Below are 21,817 nucleotides of genomic sequence, written 5' to 3'. Positions count from 1 at the left end.
TAGGTATCCAAAAACTAAGTAAAACAAAGCGATCCAAATAAAAGGTGAGTCCCACCTTTTTTAGGATCGCTTTGTTTTAGATACTTGGCCATTTCAAAACCAAATTTCATCAAATAAACTTTGAATTCCTCTTAGAATTATATGCTCCTTCATACATTGTATTTCATTAGGGGTTTCTCATTGTCTCAAAAACTCATCATCTGCAAATGTTAAAGGACAAGTCCACCTTCATATACATAAGGATTGAGAGAATGCAGCAATATTAGTAGAACACATCAGTGAAAGTTTGAGCAAAATTGGACAATCCGTTCAAAAGTTACAAATATTTTAAGTATCTGCGCAGTCACTGCTGGAAGAGAAGACTACTACAGTGTATGATGTCACATGCATACAACTATATAAGGAAAATGAAAAGAGAATTTCACAAAACTTTACTTTTTGAATAAAGTACACAGTTCTTCGACTTGTTACTGACGTATGTTAAGGGTAATATTATTCCCCCTGCCTTCTGAAATAGAGAAGTCGAGTGTTCTTTTGTTATGGGAGAAAAATGGAAATATGTTGAATTTTCTTTATTCTTTCTTTATATCGTTGTACTCGGGTGATATCACAAGCTATAGTAGTCTTTTCATCCAGCCGTGACTTAGCAGAAACTTCAAAAATTCATAACTTTTGAACGGATTGTCCGATTTTGCTCAAACTCTCACTGTTGTGTTGTACTAATATTGCTGCATTCACTCAACCCACATGTCTATGAAGGTGAACTTGTCCTTTAAAAACCTGAAGTCCCATCTCAAGTGAAACTATACCAACCCTTTAATCATGCTATACCAGTCCTCTACCTACAGAATGCTCTGTGGGTAATGTCTAACCATGCACACCAAAATACTAGAGTGCTGATGTTGAAGGATTAAAATCATGCCGTAACCGCCCTTGTGTTACAGGTGTGGTGATTCCGGATATGCTGAAAGATGCATGTTAAACAGATTAGATAATGCCTTTCCAATACAGAACTCTACAGCATATCCTGTTTTGTTGTTGTTGTTGTTTGTTTTTTTTTCACGGATATATTAGTATTTCAGTTAATTAAGATTTTTTTTTTCAGCGTGATTTTTTTCCCCTTGTTTTTCAGCATTATGCTGGTAGTTATGCTTTTAACTGTAGAACATGCGGACTTAATCCTGCAATACAGATGTTCAGATTCCCTGTGAGAATAATAGCTGGCATATAATATCAAAGTGGGTATCTCATTGCGCTTGGGACTAGTTGGCGACCTGGTGGCGACACGAGTTTCCCAAGTCACAGAGACATCTCCCAAGGAATGTAGCCGAGTCTTTAGATAGTAGCGAGAGAATCAAACATGTTCGATTTTTTCACGTACTCTTTCTAGTCTGCAGCTGGTCACGGAGACTAATTTTATTTACGAGGTCTCGGAGATGTCTTTGCGACTTTGTGGAGACCCATTGACGACCTAGTACTGGAGACGTTGTGGCAACGTTTCCGCAACTTCTGATCAAATAGATTATAATCTTATATGGAGGCTTCTCTTGCCGCCGTAGAGTTGCCTTCTTGTTTAGAATTTGAGCCATAATTTTTGTTTTTCGAGTCACACAAGTCACTGCAAGGTGAGATATGCTCTTCAGAATGACTGGCAAGAGTCTAATTTAGAACCTTCGTTACGTGTGACATATGTACATGGAGCTCTGCCTTGCTTGTGTATCAAGATGAATCGAATCTCTGTACACCGTTCATTTTGCCAAATTTCGCGAGTCAACCAGTACTCATAAAATCCACAACTCAAGAAAATATTGCTTCAGGTGACACACAAATATGTTGTCCATAGTCTAAAAATGTGGAGATTGCTAACTTTTCTATTGAACAGGGACAATACTTCTGTCTTATTCTGTCAGTGTGGTCCTCGATCGCGAGTTCAACCACCTATGAAATTGCCTAACAAGTCCCAATTCTTGAAATTTATGGTGTTTACAGAATTCTCTGTTTTCCCATTTGGAAGACAACAAAGTCATAAAAGTTCTTTATTGTGCCTATTACTGTACGTGTGTGTCTATAACTTGTACAAGTGTATGCGTGCGTGGTGTAAAGAGTGATGACAGTGAACTCTCATGGAGTCACTGGTAGGGCTACACAGAGTATAGTTATGTATCTATGGTGAATAGAATATGACTTCCTCTTTTTTTCTTTTCTTTTTTTTTTGTTATGGGGAAGAATAGACAATAGTTGCCCCCAATTTTCAGCGCTTGATTTAATTCATATCTTCTCAGAAACAGAGCTTTTCAATATCAAATCATAAACATTCACCTTTTGTGTACTGTCAGACTGAGAGCAAACAAAAGAGTCTATCTCTACGTCATACTTTATGGTCTGCGGGTGCTATTGTGGTGTGCTCCGTTTTTTGAACTTTGCACCCCAAAGGTGTATCTCCACATTCAAGCAAACAACATACTTTATTCTATGATTCAGATATTTGTGCTTTTTGTCTATCTTTCTCTTCATCCTCCCCTCCCCCCCCCCCCCCCCCCTCCCCCACCATTCAAAATAATCAAAGTGTGCATTGAATTTTAGGACTTAGGGTCGTTCAAAGTTTGGCAATGAAGTGATAAAGTGGCCACTACTCAGCATCTACATTCAACAATGTCTGTATGATGTGGATGATGAAATTTATAAGGCATACATATTTGACTAAGGTCTTACATACTCTAAAGGAATATGGGGCTGAATAATGCTGTCTTGTATGGAAGGATTTGAGAGTAAGCATCAATACTAGGCAGATGTCAAAATGCTGATAGAGAGGATAATACATCCACACATATACACACCCCGTATGAAATATTTTGGATGTACAGTGTTGTTATACAAAGTAATTTCTAGTTTCTAATTTCTAGTTCACAGTTACAGTAGTCAGCCATAATTGTGCATATTGGCATTTAATTTGCATTGTCAATACAAGTGAGAAATCAAAGTGTTATTTGCAGAGCAAAAAATACATAGTAGTATTAACTGTCCAAATATAGAGTGGATTCTCAGTGTGCCCTTATTCTACACTGATAATGCAATGACGCAACGGCACTTCATGATATCACACATTGAAATATTGCCATCATATGGAATTACAGTATAGTGCACTCCCGTTATAACGAACACGGTTATAACGAAATTTCGTTATAACGAAGCAAATCTTCTGGTCCCAAAATTATCACCATTAAAGTCTATGGTAAAAAATTCGCTTATAACGAACACGGTTATAGCGAAATTTCCGTTACAACAAAGTCTTTTCCGAGCGCCACAGACAAAGAAAAACAAAAGAAATATGCTCCATTATAACGAAATACGAATTGCTTTCAAAAATACATAGCGGGACAAGCATTTATAGCGTCTCTGCATGGGTGAACGCTTCACACCACTGTGTGTTCACTCCACAGTTTCTGAGGGGAACTTGCATTTATTATTGTGATACAGTTATCCTATCACATTTCACATAGCTTTCCAGTGTATGATGAGTATTCAGCAAACAGAATATGATATATGTATGTGGTTTCCTTGTTTTCGTTATATATTGTATTTGTTCGGTTATAACGAAAGAAAACTGCCGGTCCAGAGCATTGCGTTATAACGGGAGTGCACCATAGTATGCCATGAATTGACTGTTTCAACTACAAAGATGGTTCCAATTCACAAGGTACATGTAGCCTGTTGGCATGTAGCCACTCCCTGATCATTACACCACAGTGTAACAGTATTTATTAGGAGCAACCACACATACAATTGTACACCTTGCTGCTGCACATTACAACTGAAGAAAAGTAGTATGTTCCAACTGTTGCCATGGTAACATTGTCAGTAAATATATATTCTTTCAACTGGTTCCCTTTCTTTGTGAAGTCATTGCAAAGCCTTGATGACCGAACTTTGCAAAAGCACCACTTTTGCAGTACACAGCACCTGTGCAATGCAACATGGCACAGGGTGTGTTAAAACAAAAGTTGAGCAATATGTAATAGCTAGACAGATTTTTGAATACCTATAGGTCAACCAATGGAATGTCTGCGTGTTGACGTGCACATTCGTCAAGTTCCATGCTGAGTAAATATACTGTTTGAATAATCCATAAATCAAATGCAAATAACCTCTTTCTAATCGGCTTTTGGATGTTATTAAAGTGTGTACAGTGTATATGAATATAATAACTGTTTAATGGAGAGTGTATCATAAAAAAGGAAGAAAACTCATCAAATTCAGATAAAGGCAACAAAGCTTTAAAAATGGCCATATAACATGGAAGACAAATGACAGCAGACTTATGGCTCTTTGAAAGTCAAGTAGTCTGCAAACTGAGCCTTGTATTGTTGACTATAAAAATACCACCCTCTTTATATGTCTGATGCTGCTGGTATACATGGCTCCATACATGTTTATATGAATGCCACTTTTTTAAATCTTCATATTTAAGAGCTTGCTCTCTTTACGTTACCAAAGGAAAGATGATAGGCAGATAAAGAATTATAGATATACTAGGCTGCAGAATTTCATAGTTTATACCATATCCAGCACATCCGTTTTATGTTTCTCCGAAACTGTATGTCATATTTGTACTGTGTATTTGAAATTTGAGCCCAGTGTATCAATGGTTGATATGAGCAAAGTCATTTATTTTTTATTTTTTATTCAATAACCAGTGGATTGCTATTTCTTTTGATTACGTGTACAACTAGTAAATCTTTGCCATTACTAACTGCGAACAGTCGCTGTTTGTAGTTAAGAAGTGTGGGAATAGCTTCAGGGAAAAATCAGAACCACTCTCTGTGCTTTTAAAAGCTGGGAATAGCAATTTGTATTAAAAGATAACATAAAGTTTTGGTACCTCAAAAGTTTCCCTGAGTTTCCTGGTCTTAGCTTGTGTTTCAGGTTAAAGTACCTTTCATATAACTAACACTGTGAGCCTTACTCGCCCCAAAGTGCTCTCATGTCTTAGTAATCATGCAATAATGGTTTCGTACAATACGTGTACATTGATTATCGTGGTACCGCGTCGAGTCAAACTAACGGCTCATTCAAATTTTTCAGAGCCTGCTCTGCTCTGGTACGAAACCATTATTGCATGATTACTAAGACATGAGAGCACTTTGGGGCGAGAAAGTCTCACAGTGTTAGTTATATGAAAGGTACTTTAACCTGAAACACAAACTAAGACAAGGAAACTCAGGGAAACTTTTGAGGTATCAAAACTTTATATCATCTTTAAAGGCAGCCGATCGTCATCCCTTATGGTACGTAAACTCCGAACGACCGAAGTTTGTGCATGCAATAGCGCAATGCCAGACTCGGTGCTATAGAATATCCATATTAAAACATGTGGGACAATGCTGCCACTGAGACACGTGTATGTGTGTGTACCCATCATACACAAACAGTGTGACCGCGAGCTGCGGTGATTGGAGGAGAGAGGCCAGAAGACGCGTGGCTCTTTTGGCCTCTCTTCATGCGCATGCGCACTGAGAGTGTGCATCCATTCGGAAGCTCTAGTGGCTCGCTCGGACAGCCATTTTGGGTTAGGAGATTTGTAGCACAGAGCTCTTGTAGTCTAGCGTGTTGTTCGCTGACCCATTGAGCCAGTGCTATTCTCATTCGGGGGTCACTACATTTGATACAGAATGGGGGAGGCAGCTTGTTGCGTTCGTCTCCGTGCCGCACAAACCACTCACCACGATTGAGTGCCTTTAACAAAGTAACTCTAATTTCATTCATGTTTGTCTTTGTGATATTGTTTGTGAAATGCATGGTCTCCATCACACATAAAAAGAATAAAGTCGCCCCTGAATCTACTGTAAAAGCTGTTATATTTGCGAGAATTTGATTTTGTGAATTTTGCGATTCGCTCCTGGTCCACCAAATTAACAACAGTTGAATATATTGCAAATAGTCAGGCATTAGTGCACTAATGAAAGTCACGGTGTCAGATCACAAAAGCAACATCTCGCAAATATGTCTGTGACCTCATTAACAAAAGTATCTGTATGCAAAAATGACAGCTTTACAGTACGTGATACCAGGTATTCCTAGTCAAATGACAGCTTTACAGTACGTGATACCAGGTATTCCTAGTCAAATGACAGCTTTACAGTATGTGATACCAGGTATTCCTAGTCAAATGACAGCTTTACAGTATGTAATACCAGGTACTCCTAGTCATACTTTTAGGTGTTACAGTTTAACATTATTTCTTTGTTACAACTTTCTCGCCACTGCAGACAGTTACCCCACCCCTACCATCACGTGGCAGTACAACGGCATCGATATAGTGGAGGGGCAGGAGAACCACCGCTTCACCACGTCCGACCAGCGCCTCGTCATCCTGGCGACCAACGAGTCGGACCAGGGCACGTACACCTGCAAGGCCGTCAACAGCGACTACGGACAGACCCAGATCAGCCCCGCCATCACGCTCACTGTTCAAGGTAGCATCTGGGGCTTGTCAACTTAAAGACCTAATAAAATGGTTTAGGCATTTTTTTCTCAATGATGTAATAATATTAAATGTTAAATTCTAAGTAATTCTATGGTTGTGCGGGTTTTTTTACTGTTCTGAATTTTGTTCTATATTTGTTAGCATAATGGATGCAATTTCCTCAGTTTTGGAAAACTTGCTATACTTTCACCGCATGCGGCGCACTATCACCTCTAAATTGTGATGACGTCTAAGAACGGAGTCGTTCACGACCAGTCTAGCCGTAGCCAGCGAGCTGGCAAGGCTATGCTAGCGCAGCGCAGCGACAGCCGGCCGGCGCGGCCGGCGGCTGCACTGGCTAGCGCTGGCGGGGGAGCGAGCTAGCGAGCGCATAGCAGGTGCTGCGCTGCACTATTGTCATTGGCTAAGCCTTTAGACAAAAGAATATTTCATGAACTGTATCGGATTTAATACTGCCAATAATACAGACTACAACTGTGGTACGCTTGGATATCCATTATTTTCGGCAAACTCGTGAAATAGGCCCCACCACTGCGTGTCTGTACTAAAAAATAGTGTAATACTACGGCGACTCGCCTGTTTCAGCCCCACCGTGTGGCGTTCATCTCGGTAGGTAAGCACGGCGGTGGGGCTGCCTTCCACAGTGAATACTCGTGAATGCGGCGAAAATGACTTTATAATATGGCCCTCGACTAATTTAACGGCCAATTTAACCATAAATACAACCCTACCTAACCCTAAACCCAAGGAGGACCAACCCTTGCTAGCTATAAACGCACGGGTACGGTGCACGCGCACTGCGGTGGGGCCTATTTCACGATAGCCCCACCACCATTGCGTGTCTGTACTAATACTACGGCGACTTGCCTGCTTTATAGGCCTAGACCTACTCGTGAATCCAGCCCCACCGTGGCATTCATCGGTAGATAAGCACGGCGTTTGGGCTTCCTTCCACAGTATGATTTTTAGCATAAAACAAAAACTTCTCGACCAAAATTGACGATAATTCTTGGTATCGTTTTTCTTTAAAAATGGCGCATCTAAATTACTGATAACAAATATTGCAGAAACTGACTATGGGAAACTGGTTAGGCCTTTTTTTTTCTTTTTTTTTTTTGAGCCATGACCCACCCTGTAACAACATATCCCCCTAACCGTTAGGCGTTAGAGTGTAGCCTCTGTACTACTACCAAAGATTCTGCTATTACTACTTACTAGTCTACTAGACCTAGTGCCGTAGTGGTAATAGTACTACTACTAGTAGTAGTACTAGTAGACTATACTAGTAGACTACTATAACTACTAGTAGACTGCTACTAGATCTACTTCTAGACTACTACTGGTAGTTTAACTTGTAAGCGCCGGCCGACGGGCCAGGCCACGGCCGGGACGCTCCCGCTTGCTTGCTGCGGCCGAAGTAGCCGCTCACTTTGTGAGCGAGCTGGGCCTGTTCTTCTAATCTACTTACTAGACAAACAGTTACAACTTACAATGTCAATCATGTAGAATACAGTATATCTTTTCTAACGTTAAACTATATGGGGGCACACCAGACATACCACTCTGTATTTCCCAGGCGATCGTTTCCGTGAGGTCTATTCTCGGGCTTGGTGCCATGTTCATACGCTCTTGCACTGGCAGCGGGGGAGATGCAGCTGGTTCATATCGGTAAGGTACGGTGCAGCCCCACGATAACGTTCTGGTTCATCGGCTGTCTCTCCCTCCCCATCTTCCCCTTCAACTTCATGTGCCTCCTCTTCTTCTCCGCTATCGTCAGAGCTGCAGTCTTCATCATCATCATCAATGTCGAGGTTTACCCATATAGGGGAAGACATTATGCTCGAGGTACCAGGTATCTGTGCAAGCTAACTTAGTGATAATGTACGTGGTAATGCGTACATGTCGACAGTCAGTGGGTCGACCGGGAGCGCACATCCCGCGGGGCCCGGGCCTGGCCGGGCTAGCTATCGTGTACGCGCGTGTACCATGCTAGTAATCTGAGTGCTTGTGCTGAGCGGCGTCTGCTAACTGAGCACAACTCCGTGCTTATACGTCATCAATCGGTTCAGGGGTGTTGGTCACGTGACTATCTTTTTCGCAAAAGCTGCAACGGGGTCCTCCAAAAATGTGATATTTGGGGGAGTTTCTAGAAGCGATAAAAACCGGAACGACACTGACAACATATTTACATTGATAATCATGACATATATTTTACATTTCTTTTGCATATTAAAACATTTTGCAAGCATTTTATTAGGTCTTTAATGTATACTTTTCGTGCACTAGTTCACACATCTTGTGTAAAGGGCAACTCTACTCTATGCTCATGACAACTGACATAAAACCCACCCCTCATAACAAGAAAGTCTCAAAAACAGCAACAACAAAAAAAGTGTCAAAGAAAAACCAAATGACTGTCCTCTTTATTAATAACAACCATTAATGGACAATTTGAGCAGCGAAAGTTTCTTCTAAATCTTTCTGTGAGGTACAGGAACTTGATTTGTTTTTCTCACTGGTCATTGATATTGATCATCATGACATATCCAATAAATAAAGTATTTAGTATATCAGCACTGCTTATCTAATTGAAATCAAGTCTAACATGGAGTCGGCTTTTGTTCTAGACAGTAGCACCAAATCTGAAAAACCTGCTTTGATGTTGTCATACTTGTATGACCGATTCTTCTTCGGTCTTCCTTGCAGATTTGATATAAAAAAGTGGGGAAAAAAACAACAACAACGAAGCAACCCCCCCCCCCCCCTAAAAAAAAACCAAAAAACAAAAAACCAGACTACAAGTAAATTGCAAACACTGTATCCATCTTGGCAATCTAATCACAGGGATTGCCAATTTGGCAGTGATCACTGATTAATTTTTTCTTCCCTTTTCTCTTTCCTTTCCCCCTCCAGGTACTTTTCCCACTGCTCCGTTCGTTCAACCCTCGCTGGTTATTCCCCCAAAGGACACGGTGGTAACGCCGGGACAGACTTTCGTCGAGATGGAGTGCATTGTGAATGCAGTGTGAGTTGCCCACATCTCTGTCTTTCAAGGACTGTAGTACAAGAACCATAACGAGAGATTTCATTGTGTCAGTTGGGTGGCTTAAAGGCAGTGGTCACACCAAGCTTTCGCACTACATGAACAAGATCCCTTCATTCTCTTCTTAATCAATTTAGATATATGTGTGTGATTTTTTTGTCTTTGATATGAATAGTGCAAGTTTGTTTTGTTTGTTTGTCCTCCAAATGTCATCAGTGATGCACAGGAAATCATAGGGGGTATTCGCGGTGATTTGCAGTATAATGATTTTAAGTAGGTACTGCATAGACAAACTTGCAGTTTGAATAGACATATTTGTTTTCTTATTTCAACATAGTGTATGAAATAAAATATGTTAAGGATCATTTTGATACTATAACACTCACAAAGGAACTGAAAGTAACATGTAGCTCTCGGAATGATTTAAAGCAGTGATTGGGTGAATCATTCTCGGCATTAATTTCACAAAGCATTCTTGAAGCTGATTCATGTACGACACCTCTTGGATGAATACATTCCTCTCTGGTCTTACTCTCAATTTAGTATACATGGTACTTTGATAGCTTGATACTCATGGAATGTAAGTCGTAACAACTAAATGGAAATCAAAATACAATATATAATTGAGAGTTTCCCTTTCAAGGAATGCACTTATGATATCCCTCCACTTGATTTCTCTCAAAGTAGTTGTTTGCCTGCAGTGGGTCATCGTCTGTCTAAAGTTACCGTGGTAATTCTTTTTTAGTCAGAATAAGTAATTATGATATGTGTGTTTTGATTTCCGTGTTGGTCTCTCAAGGCCTCTGACAGCTATCCAGGTCACGTGGTACAAGGATGGTGCCATGCGGCAGCAGGGGTCAAATCCCGTCTATGCCATCTTCAACCCGACAGAGATGGATGCAGGCTCGTACCGGTGCGACGTCCAGCTACTTGGGTCCAGCTTTGATTCCATCTCCGCCACAGCTGACCTCACCTACTACAGTAAGTCATACTAACTTTATGAAATTTTTAGCCATAATTTTTTTTTAATGTCCTTCTTTTACCCCCTTATTTTTCTTCTTCTTTTGCACCATCATGTACGTGTGTATGTGTTTTGTCTTTTTTGGCGAATGTAGTTATAATGTTTTTTTAAAGAAAAATATACAAACAGAAGTCCTGTTTGTGCTTCCAGATTTTGCTACAACAGAAGTCTTGTTTTGTTTGTTTTATATTTGAGGAGCTGATTAGGCGACCGGTTTGCAAGAAAGCCTCAGACTGTCTCACCTTTATTGAATTAGCACCTTTTTTCCCCCCACATGTGCACTTGACAGCAAACTCTGAGAGTGCCTGTCTGTTTTAGCTTCATCAAGGGATACATCACAGGGGCATTCCACGTTTGAATCAAAAGCACAAGAGTAGACACCCCCTTCCATTTTTTTCTGTTCCCATCCCTGACGACAGAAGGGAGTAGATGCAACTTTGACTTTTGTGTTTGGTAGCGACCGAGCTGGTGTTTTTGCCGTCATGTTGCTGACTGTCACGACACAGCTGTGCTTGCCTCCTCCGATCTCGCGCCCCCCCCCCCCCCTGGAAATTGGATGCTTGGGTGATGAATTTGCGAGCTAGCAATCGGAAATGCTTGAGAAAATAAAGAGACCGTGCCACCCCTGGAGAACAGTCCGTTAAAAAGTTGATACCGCAATTTGAAAAAAAACGTTGCCAAACAGCCCGTCTTCACCGGGCTTTCTGCCTGCTATTGCTGTGGGAGCGGCGTGTCGAGGTGAGAAAGAAATCTGTGGAGAGAGCGCAAATGTGCGATGTGGCAGGCCTCGCTTGGCAAGCTGCCATGTGTCGGAGGATAATCACTTGAGAAGGCGGGGTGTCTGGTAGCACATATGACTCCTTATGACTTCCCTGCCAGTGAAGGAACACCATCTCTCAATTTCCCCGCAAAGTAAAACAGGGAGTAAAAGACTTTCAGAAAAAAATACTAAAGTATGTTTTTTTAATCAATCAAATCAAACAGGAAAATTGGAGTAAAAGACTGTTTTCTTCTTTAACCAATCAAATCAAAAGAGAAAAAGTGGAAAAAACAAAAGCAGAAGAAAAAAATGTAATTGAAGTCAGTTTTCTACAGCAGTGCAAGACATCAATCACGCAAATACTTTTTTTTTTTTTTAGTTTATAGATATACTGTAAAGTTATGTCACACGAGTTGGCTAGATTTAAACCCTTAAAAGTGGCATTATTTACTGCAGTGACTCAGTAAAATGTCATTGGTACTGCCATCTTCGAATTGAGTCTTCATTCAGTCAAACTGATAACTAGTGCAGCTGTATAAATGGGAAGGACAAAGCACAAGAGTGCCAGAAGCTTGTGAAAAGGGGAAACCCCCAGTCTCTGAAGTTGGAGATAAAAAGTGTGTACAGTACTAAGAACACATCAAGCCATTGAAGCCACTTCTGATGACTTTTCCAGTACTTTTGAGCTCTGCACTCACTATTTTAGATTTTGAAAGCTACTGTGTATGCAAATTAAGAAACTGAAGTTGTAGGAAGAAGCTGTACACGAGGGCCATCTTCAAGTTGTTATGTTAGTTACATCAAAATGTAAAGTAGAGAAAGAAGTGTGCAAACTTCATGAATGCTCCATCCCTTAGACACACACACACACACACACACACACACGCACACACACACACACACACACACACACACGCACACACACACACACACACATATGCCACACACGTGCAAGAGGATGGCATATTGTGCTCAGCATAGATTACATAGTGCTAATGATGCCTGTCACACAATCCAGGCCAAACACTTGACAGCCAGCACCAATGAATGTGAGTGGCCCACAGGATCTAAAGAGACCAAATGGCTGCGCCTCTTACCGCATGGTTTTGTGTGGCCATGTGTGTTGGCCTTTTTTTTTTTCTTTTTTTTTTGTGTGTGTGCATGTGTGGGTGTGTGTAAGTTTAGGGATGTACTGAGTAAGTTCATCAGAAGTGGAATATATTCACCTGTTCTGTTTCATTTTATTTGATGAATATCAACACCAATACTGTTTATTGGAAACATTTGGAATTAAATAACAAAACTATTCACTAATCTTTGATGCAATCATTGTACTTATGAAATCATAAAAAGGCGATCACATGAATTTCTACCAGGGCACTGTGAGAAATAAGAGAGTGATCTATTATGATAAAGCAATTTTGCAGTACAAATTCCAAGTACACAGTGTATTTAACATAGACACAAATACTCTTGTGAACATTTCATGCATAGACTAAATCAGATGATATAGAAAGAGGATGCATACTCATTCAGCAAGACAAAGATTAAAAAAGAATAAATTCTCAGCTCTTAACTATACAGAATGCTGATACAGTGTATGCTAAGGTAGAGATTGAGATGTCTTGTGTAATGGATATCACAAATTACAGCAATAAATATCCATTCTATTGACGTAAATGCATGGAAAAAAAAAGTAAAAAAAAAAAAGAGAGAAAGAGTTGTAAAGATAAGTAGGAGGAAAAAGTAAATCAGATATAGTCTTGAATTAGGCTTTTTAAGATACCGGGAAGAGCAAATGTGAACATAACTCTTTTGATGCGGTGCAGGCTTTTCAAATTGTATATTCCCATTTCAAACAAATGACTCACAAATTAACACGGCCCCAAATGTGAGGGAAGGAAAATCTGGCAAAGGCTGTTTATTTGCAGAGACGGGTCACATGTCCTCTACCGTTCCACACTAGACAGCTAGTTTACGCAACGGATACGACTGTGTATACTGCCCTCCCCATTTACGAGATTGAATCACGGCAGGAGTCTTGTGGCCCCCTCTTTTCCAGAGCCGCCAACCTCAGAAATAAATTGATGGGACTACAGCAGAGTCATCCCCGAATGACACACCTTGGCATTATCACTTTTCATTTGATCGCTCCCAGTTCGGGGCTCTTTCAGCTGCTCGCTTTCAACGAACGAGTTTATCCTCTGCAGGTCTGTCAGACTGGTGATAATTGTTCATCCCAATGTAAATGGTTCGAGAAGTTCGTGATGCCATCTCAATGTTTACGCGAACTCTCATCTTGCACAGCATAGAAAGTCGGAGAGAATTACATCTGTTTATGCTCGAGAAAGTTCCCGATAATGGGCAAGTATTAAATGCAAAAATACAACAGAACTTACAAAAGACCTGTATTAAGGTTTATGAGGATGTGGTCATACCTATAGGGTAGAGAGGATTCTACCACACATAATGGGCAGAAAAGGGGATATCTTTTGCAAACAAGAGTGTATGCTCTCAGCAGTTAGAAATCCAAGCTCACACTCAGAAATCTAGAAAATAATCTATAAGTTATTTCTTAGTTGAGATATATATATATGTATATGTATGCAGTTTGGGGAAAATGTTGCTGTTATTGCTCATGATACCAGTAGAAGTTTCCAACATTTTTCAAATGTCAGTTGCTACATTGTATGTCTATATGCTGGTGAATTGTTCAGTGGAAATTGCATAACATACCATCTTCCAATGCCATTTCCAGTCAGCTGATGTTTAAGAATAATCCTTCTATAAAAACCAAGTGTTCTAATGATTTATAGGTACAGATAAAGTGTATCAGTGTGGAGTAAACAACCAGCAACTGTGCTGTGCAGTTTTGACATGATCTGTGTTACCACACACTATAGGGAGGTTGCGTTATAAAAGACTGAAATAATGCGGCAAACTTTATGGAGTCCTGACATACGTGTAAAAAGACAAGCACGGAGACAGACACAGACACAGACACACAGATGCACAGATGCCCAAATACAGACAATCACAGACACTCACACAAACAGATAGACAGACAAACACACAATACACACACGGAAAAATGAATAGGGTATGCAGAAGTTAGAAACTAGTAATTCTCTCATGGTAGCCATGTACAGTGAAACTTTGTTTTATGGAGGTTGGATATACAAAATTCTCCTATATATTGAGGATTTTACAGGTCCCAGCTTTCATATTTCTTGTTTTATATCCAGATATTTTGAGAAACCAGATAAAATAAGGTAAATGGTCATGGTCTTCTGACAGATCTGTTTTTCCCCTCATTCTCCAAAGTTCTGTTCTTTTGCAAGAGACTTAAATGGTCACACAGATAATCGTGAGGAGATGCTTCCAGAATGTTTTATTATTTTTTTAGCTCACCTGAGCCAAAGGCTCAAGTGAGCTATTGCGATCGCCCTTCGTCCGGCGTCCGTCGTGCGTCGTGCGTCGTGCGTCGTGCGTCGTGTGTCGTCCGTCGTCTGTCGTGCGTAAACTTTTTACATCTTCATCTTCTTCTTGAAAACCCCAAGACTGATTTTCATCAAACTTGGCAGGTAGCATCCCTAGGGGGTTAGGAACTCAAATTGTTAAAATGGGCACCATGCCCCACCCAGGGGGCCCCCAGGGGGGCCCAAACCCCCCAAAATTAAGGAATCTGTCAAAATCTTCTTCTCTAGAACCAGAAGTGATAGAGCTAAGTTAGTACTATGGGTTAGTACATTGATGATTGTAGTTTCAAGTTTGTTCATGGCAGAATCAGGGGTGCCCCCCTTGGGACCCAGGGGAGGGCGGTGGGGAGGGGTTCTAAAGGGGCCTAAATTGTACATTTTCATCTTCTTCTTGAGAATCCCATGACCCATTTTCACCAAACTTGGCAGGTAGCATCCCTAGGGGGTTAGGAACTCAATTTGTTAAAATGGGCACCATGCCCCACCCAGGGGGCCCCCAGGGGGCCCAAACGCCCCAAAATTAAGGAATCTGTCAACATTTTCTTCTCTAAAACCAGAAGTGATAGAGCTAAGTTAATACTATGAGTTTGTACATTGATGACTGCAGTTTCAAGTTTGTTCATGGCAGAATCAGGGGTGCCTCCCTTGGGACCCAGGGGAGGGGGTGAGGTGGGGTCCTAATAGGGCCTAAATTGTACATTTTTATCTTCTTCTTGAGAACCCCATGACCCATTTTCACCAAACTTGGCAGGTAGCATCCCTAGGGGGTTAGGATCTCAATTTGTTCAAATGGGCACCATGCCCCACCCAGGGGGCCCCAAGGGGGGCCCAAACCTTCAAAATGAAGGAATCTTTAAAAATCTTCTCTAGAATCAGAAGTTATAGAGCTAAGATAATACTATGAGTGAGTACATTAATGACTGTAGTTTCAAGTTTGTTCATAGGAGATCCAGGGGTGCCCCTCTTGGGGGCAGGGGGGGGGGGGGATTGGTTGGGAAGGTCCAAATGGGGGCCTGAATTTTCATCTTCTTCCTGAAAACCTCATGATGTATTTTTGTCAGACTTGGCAGGTAGCATCCCTAGGGGCTCAGGATCTCAATTTATGAAAATGGGCACGATGCCCCACCCAGAGGGCCCCAGGGGGCCCCAATCTCCCCAAATTAAGGAATCTTAAAAAACTTGGGCCCTTTTTGTACATTTTCATCTTCTACTTGAGAATGCCTGGTCAAATTTTGGTAGAGCTGTGAATGATTTAGATTAGTGACTGCGTGAAAGGTGAACTTGCGATACTCAGGTGAGCGCTAGACCCGCGGGTCTCTTGTTTTTTAAAGCATCCTATGAACAGAAAAGTCTTCTGTGCAGTTTGTTAGCATACATTTCATATTTTGAACCTCCATGTTGCATTCATCCAAACACCTACGGGGCACAAAGGATCGTCTTTCTCGTAGGACAGGTGGCAGCTTTGTGAAGATGGTTTTGAGGGTTAAGAAAGCATGATGAAGGCAGTGATGCTATGCCAGCCAGCATGCTTTGGGTGTATCACAAGACAACAGAACCAGATGAGGAAAGAGCAGTGGGGCGGCCACGCACCGAGATATTGGATTTCATAACCCAGACTCGGATGTATTTATTAATTGTGCAGCATGGGGCATCAGGCGGAGCAAATGAAAACATCCCTCGGAACAAGACAGAAAGGTGATAGTGTTTACGATTCCGTGCTGCTGGAACATTCCTGGAACTATAAAAGAACCGGGCCGGTCAATGATAGCTCCCCGATCGTCTTACCTTCCACAGCAGGCTGTGCGAGAAACATTTTCTAGACTGAGTTTTAATAGCACCAGTGGCTGTGAGGACATGATGATGAGTTCTCCAAAGTTCATTTTTTCTCTTGAGTGGCTCGTCACTCCTCCTCACCTCTCTCAGCTGCCCTCCCCACCCCCTGAATCCCACCACTATTTCCCATCCACTGGCATGTTAATTCATTTAACCCAATTCACACAGAATCAAGCGTTAAATCACCTCCCTGGTTTACACAAGTACAATAATCAGTACAGACCTTATACATCTGATGGGATGCTTTGCTAATTGATATGCTAAAATATTTCATTACTCTGAATATGTGTTCACTCTCAATCAAATTGCTTCTAGTCAGTTGCTTTGATTTCAAACCCCCACCACCACCCAAAAAAAGAAGAAACTAGAGAGGGGCCGTCAAAGGCGGCAGACCCACGCCTAAGTACAAAGTCGGGGTAAACATAATGTGCATTCGGTCATCTACCAGAATTCGGCCACTTAATTGCCAGTGTGCTTTATCACCAGCCAGTGAGTTCTACCAAAGATCGTACACTGAAGTGTACGATCTTTGGTTCTACAGTCACATCACACGCAAATCACATCATTACACATACGGTATTAACACTCATTCACGTACAGGAAAGTCCTTAAGTCTCCTCCAAAAATCCATCGAAAATCCCAAATTCCACCGTCAAAAGTGCAGAATCGGAACTTTTCCAAGCGCGCGCGAATTAAGTCCAGTTTTAAGAGTATTGTCTACGCGACAGGTCGCGGAAAAAGCGCTAAAAATCGAGAAATACGCCGTTTTCTTGCGGGATATTTTGATTATAGCAAGCCGAGAGTGTGATGATATCAAAGGTCATATGAGTGTACGATCTTTGATGGTATCCACAAAAGCAAAAAAGAAAAACAAAATTTACGTACCCCCTAGGCAATTACCCCTATGATTAGTGTCTACGGGAATTATTCAATGCAAGGGTTGAATGCAAATGTCTACTGCACCAGTATTCGGCCACCAACGAGCGCCGCAACGTCCCCGGTGCAATTTTGCACCAACAGTGTAGAGCGCGATGCATTTTCAGCGGCCTTGCACACGCATTGACATTGAGCACGCATATCGTGCAGTGTGACTGCGACCGAGCAAAATGCTCCTCCAACGAAAAAAACAATCAATGTTAATTTGAAAAATCATCAAATATCAAAGGTCGTATGAGTGTACGATCTTTGATGGTATCCACAAAAGCAAAAAAGAAAAACAAAATTTACGTACCCCCTAGGCAATTACCCCTATGATTAGTGTCTACGGGAATTATTCAATGCAAGGGTTGAATGCAAATGTCTACTGCACCAGTATTCGGCCACCAACGAGCGCCGCAACGTCCCCGGTGCAATTTTGCACCAACAGTGTAGAGCGCGATGCATTTTCAGCGGCCTTGCACACGCATTGACATTGAGCACGCATATCGTGCAGTGTGACTGCGACCGAGCAAAATGCTCCTCCAACGAAAAAAACAATCAATGTTAATTTGAAAAATCATCAAATATCAAAGGTCGTATGAGTGTACGATCTTTGATGGTATCCACAAAAGCAAAAAAGAAAAACAAAATTTACGTACCCCCTAGGCAATTACCCCTATGATTAGTGTCTACGGGAATTATTCAATGCAAGGGTTGAATGCAAATGTCTACTGCACCAGTATTCGGCCACCAACGAGCGCCGCAACGTCCCCGGTGCAATTTTGCACCAACAGTGTAGAGCGCGATGCATTTTCAGCGGCCTTGCACACGCATTGACATTGAGCACGCATATCGTGCAGTGTGACTGCGACCGAGCAAAATGCTCCTCCAACGAAAAAAACAATCAATGTTAATTTGAAAAATCATCAAATATCAAAGGTCGTATGAGTGTACGATCTTTGATGGTATCCACAAAAGCAAAAAAGAAAAACAAAATTTACGTACCCCCTAGGCAATTACCCCTATGATTAGTGTCTACGGGAATTATTCAATGCAAGGGTTGAATGCAAATGTCTACTGCACCAGTATTCGGCCACCAACGAGCGCCGCAACGTCCCCGGTGCAATTTTGCACCAACAGTGTAGAGCGCGATGCATTTTCAGCGGCCTTGCACACGCATTGATATTGAGCACGCATATCGTGCAGTGTGACTGCGACCGAGCAAAATGCTCCTCCAACGAAAAAAACAATCAATGTTAATTTGAAAAATCATCAAAATACGGGCCAGTTTGTGATGACGGAGAACGAACTTTCATAAATCTAGAAGGACATAGTCCCTCAAATAGGCCTAAACGTAAATTTCGGAATTCTTACGAACATTTGAGCAGCGAAGTCGGATCGTTGGGGAGTTTATGTGTTCGTATGGTAGCGGAAAATCGCAAAGTGAGAAACGGGAAATTTTCAGAATGGTCACTATACCATGGGGTCAAAACTTCAAGGTCACACAGAATTTGCAAGGGTCAACCGATTATCACCAAAATCTAATCGATTCTTTCCTGTCATTATCCAAACATTCCCTGAACATTTCGTGCAAATCCGTTTACCCGTTCTCGTTATCTTGTACACAAACAAACAAACAAACAAACAAACAAACAAACAAACAAACAAAAAACCAAAAAAACAAACAAACAAACAAACAAACAAACAAACATACGGAACCCTTTACATAACCCCCTGCCGATTTTCATCGGCGTGGGTAAAAATAGGTATGAAAAATAATAAGTCACCTGGAATGGATGGATTTACTGTAGAATTTTTTAGAGTATTTTGGGAAGATTTGAGGTTTTTAGTGTTGAGATCATTGAATTATGCATATACAGAGGAAAATATGTCTTTTTCTCAAAAATTGGGTGTTTTAACTTTGATTCCTAAAGAAGATAAAGATAAGTATTATTTGAAAAATTGGCGACCAATTTCTTTGTTGAATGTAGTTTATAAATTAGCATCGGGATGTATTGCGAATCGAATTAAGAAGGTTTTGTTTTTTGTGATAAGTGAAAACCAGAAGGGGTTTTTATCAGGTACATTTATTGGAGAGAATATTCGCCGTTTATATGATTTGATTTTGTATACAGATGTCAAAGATATTCCAGCATTATTATTATTGATTGATTTTGAAAAAGCTTTCGATTCAATCTCTCATGAGTTTATAACAAAAGTGATGTCATTTTTCAATTTCGGTCCCTCAATAATTTCTTGGATAAATATTTTATATGCTGATGCTTTTTCGTCTGCTCAGATTAATGGTTTTTTTACTGAGAGATTTAAAATAGAAAGAGGTTGCAGGCAAGGCGACCCTCTTTCTCCATATATATTTTTGTTGTGCAGTGAAATATTAAATTTGATGATTTCTGGACCTAATTCATTTGAAGGGATAAAAATAGATAATATGTTTCATAGAATAGTTCAATATGCGGATGATACACTGTTGACATTAAATGGTACAGAGAAGGATTTATTTATAGCAACGAATATTGTAGATAGATTTGCAAATATATCTGGTTTAAAAATCAATGAAAATAAAACAAAAGTAATATGGATAGGGAAATGTAAGAATAAAGAAGATAGAATGTTGCCTGAAAGGAATTTTCATTGGGTGTATGAAGGAGGTTTTAAGTATCTGGGTATACATTTTTTTGTTGATTTAGAGAGAACTGTTCAGTATAATTATTATGACAAAATGGAAGTGATTAGGAAACAAATGAACTCTTGGCGTAAACGCTCTTTAACAGTGCTTGGTAGAATTGTAGTTATTAAGTCATTGTTGTTATCAAAATTGAATTATTTGTTTTTGTCTTTGCCAAGTCCTAAAGGTAATTTTTTGAATGAGATAAATGATATGTTTTATAGTTTTATATGGGAAAGGAAGCCGGATAAAATAAACAGAATTCAAATGTCTCAGACATACGCACAAGGTGGAGTGAAAATGATAAATATTTACACACAGGTTACAGCACTGAAAATATCATGGATTAGGCGATTGTTATTTACAACGGATAAATGGTCAGAAAAATTATTGAGTATATTTTTACCCCGTACCCATCAATTAGACATGAGTCTCGGAAATGCTTTTTTCTTTGAACAAGCCTCACATACGTGTAATCCCTTTTGGAAAGAAGTATTCGCAGCTTACGGCGAATTACTTTCGGTTTATTGTAATAATTTTCAGTGTCAACCTTTGTGGAAAAATAATAAGATTACTATAGGAAATGCTTCGGTTTTTAAACGAAAGTGGTATCAAAAAGGAATTCGTTTCGTTAATGATTTGTTAGATGAAGAAGGAAATGTATTATCATTTACTGCCTTTAAGAGGAAATATGATGTTGACGTTAATTTTTTAGATTATTTTGGAATATGTCATGCGGTTAAAAAAGCAGGTTGTGATAGAAGTATGAATAATATGGAAAAGTTTTGTCAACCAATTATACCTGATATTTTACAATTGGTTATAAAACATTCTAAAGGATGTTCACATATTTATGCTGTTTTGTTAAAGAATAGAAATAATGTATATTGTCACTGCAGCAGTGTGCAGTGAGAATTTGTTATATTTTTGTCCTACAAAATGGGTCTAGGATTGAAAACTAGTAAGTGTTAAACAGGTCTAAATTTGCAGACTACATGTGTTCAATGAAAGATAAGACCCCTACCCCAGGAGGCTAATGTAAACATTGAACAATTACCCCCTTGTTTTAGAGAAAGTATTAAGAATCCACCATTCACTTCGTACAGCAATAGGGCTTTGTGTGTTATACATGTATGCAGTATTATGGGTGGACGTGGCAAGCTGTTTAGTGACAGTATTCACAGTTCCAGTGAAAGCTTGCAAAGTTGCAGCAGTCTAACAAGTTTGTTCAAGTTTTGTGGGAAAACAACAGGCCCGAATTTGGTAAGAAACTAACTTCTTTACAATGTTTTATAGCTTATGATGATGTGTGATCATGTTAGTGAATGAGTAGATTGTAAAGGAATATTTACAGAGCAGGATTTGATTTGCCAAATCTCTGTAGACAAATGGGAGTAGACAAAGAAGAAGCCAGCAATGCCCCATGCACACTGGTCTCTCTCTCCCCTCTTTCTCTCCTCTCTCTCCTCTCTCTCTCTTACTCTCTCATTCTGTAAGCAGTATGTGCTTGTGCCTTAGAAGTATGAATGTATAGCGGAATGGTAGGGATGTACAGTGTATTATACCTTTTTGCTACATTACTGTAGGTGGTTT

The 21,817-nt window shown here is 40.3% G+C and overlaps 1 protein-coding gene across 1 annotated transcript in view; it reads left to right on the top strand.

The window, feature by feature from the left end:
* Positions 1–10,866, top strand: part of LOC139731167 (protein sidekick-2-like) — a 57,709-nt gene extending 46,843 nt beyond the window's left edge. The window contains exons 4-7 of the mRNA XM_071642048.1: positions 6,267–6,473; positions 9,398–9,509; positions 10,327–10,508; positions 10,838–10,866. Coding sequence (XP_071498149.1) covers positions 6,267–6,473; positions 9,398–9,509; positions 10,327–10,508; positions 10,838–10,866 — 530 coding nt within the window. The remainder of the gene's footprint in view (positions 1–6,266; positions 6,474–9,397; positions 9,510–10,326; positions 10,509–10,837) is intronic.
* Positions 10,867–21,817: the final 10,951 nt, after the last annotated feature.

This window comes from Diadema antillarum, unplaced genomic scaffold (genome assembly GCF_040938485.1).
Source record: "Diadema antillarum isolate AM-2024a unplaced genomic scaffold, OU_Dant_1.0 seq00000364_RagTag, whole genome shotgun sequence".
In the NCBI taxonomy this organism is placed as follows: domain Eukaryota; kingdom Metazoa; phylum Echinodermata; class Echinoidea; order Diadematoida; family Diadematidae; genus Diadema; species Diadema antillarum.
This window is presented reverse-complemented; position numbering and strand designations above follow the sequence as displayed.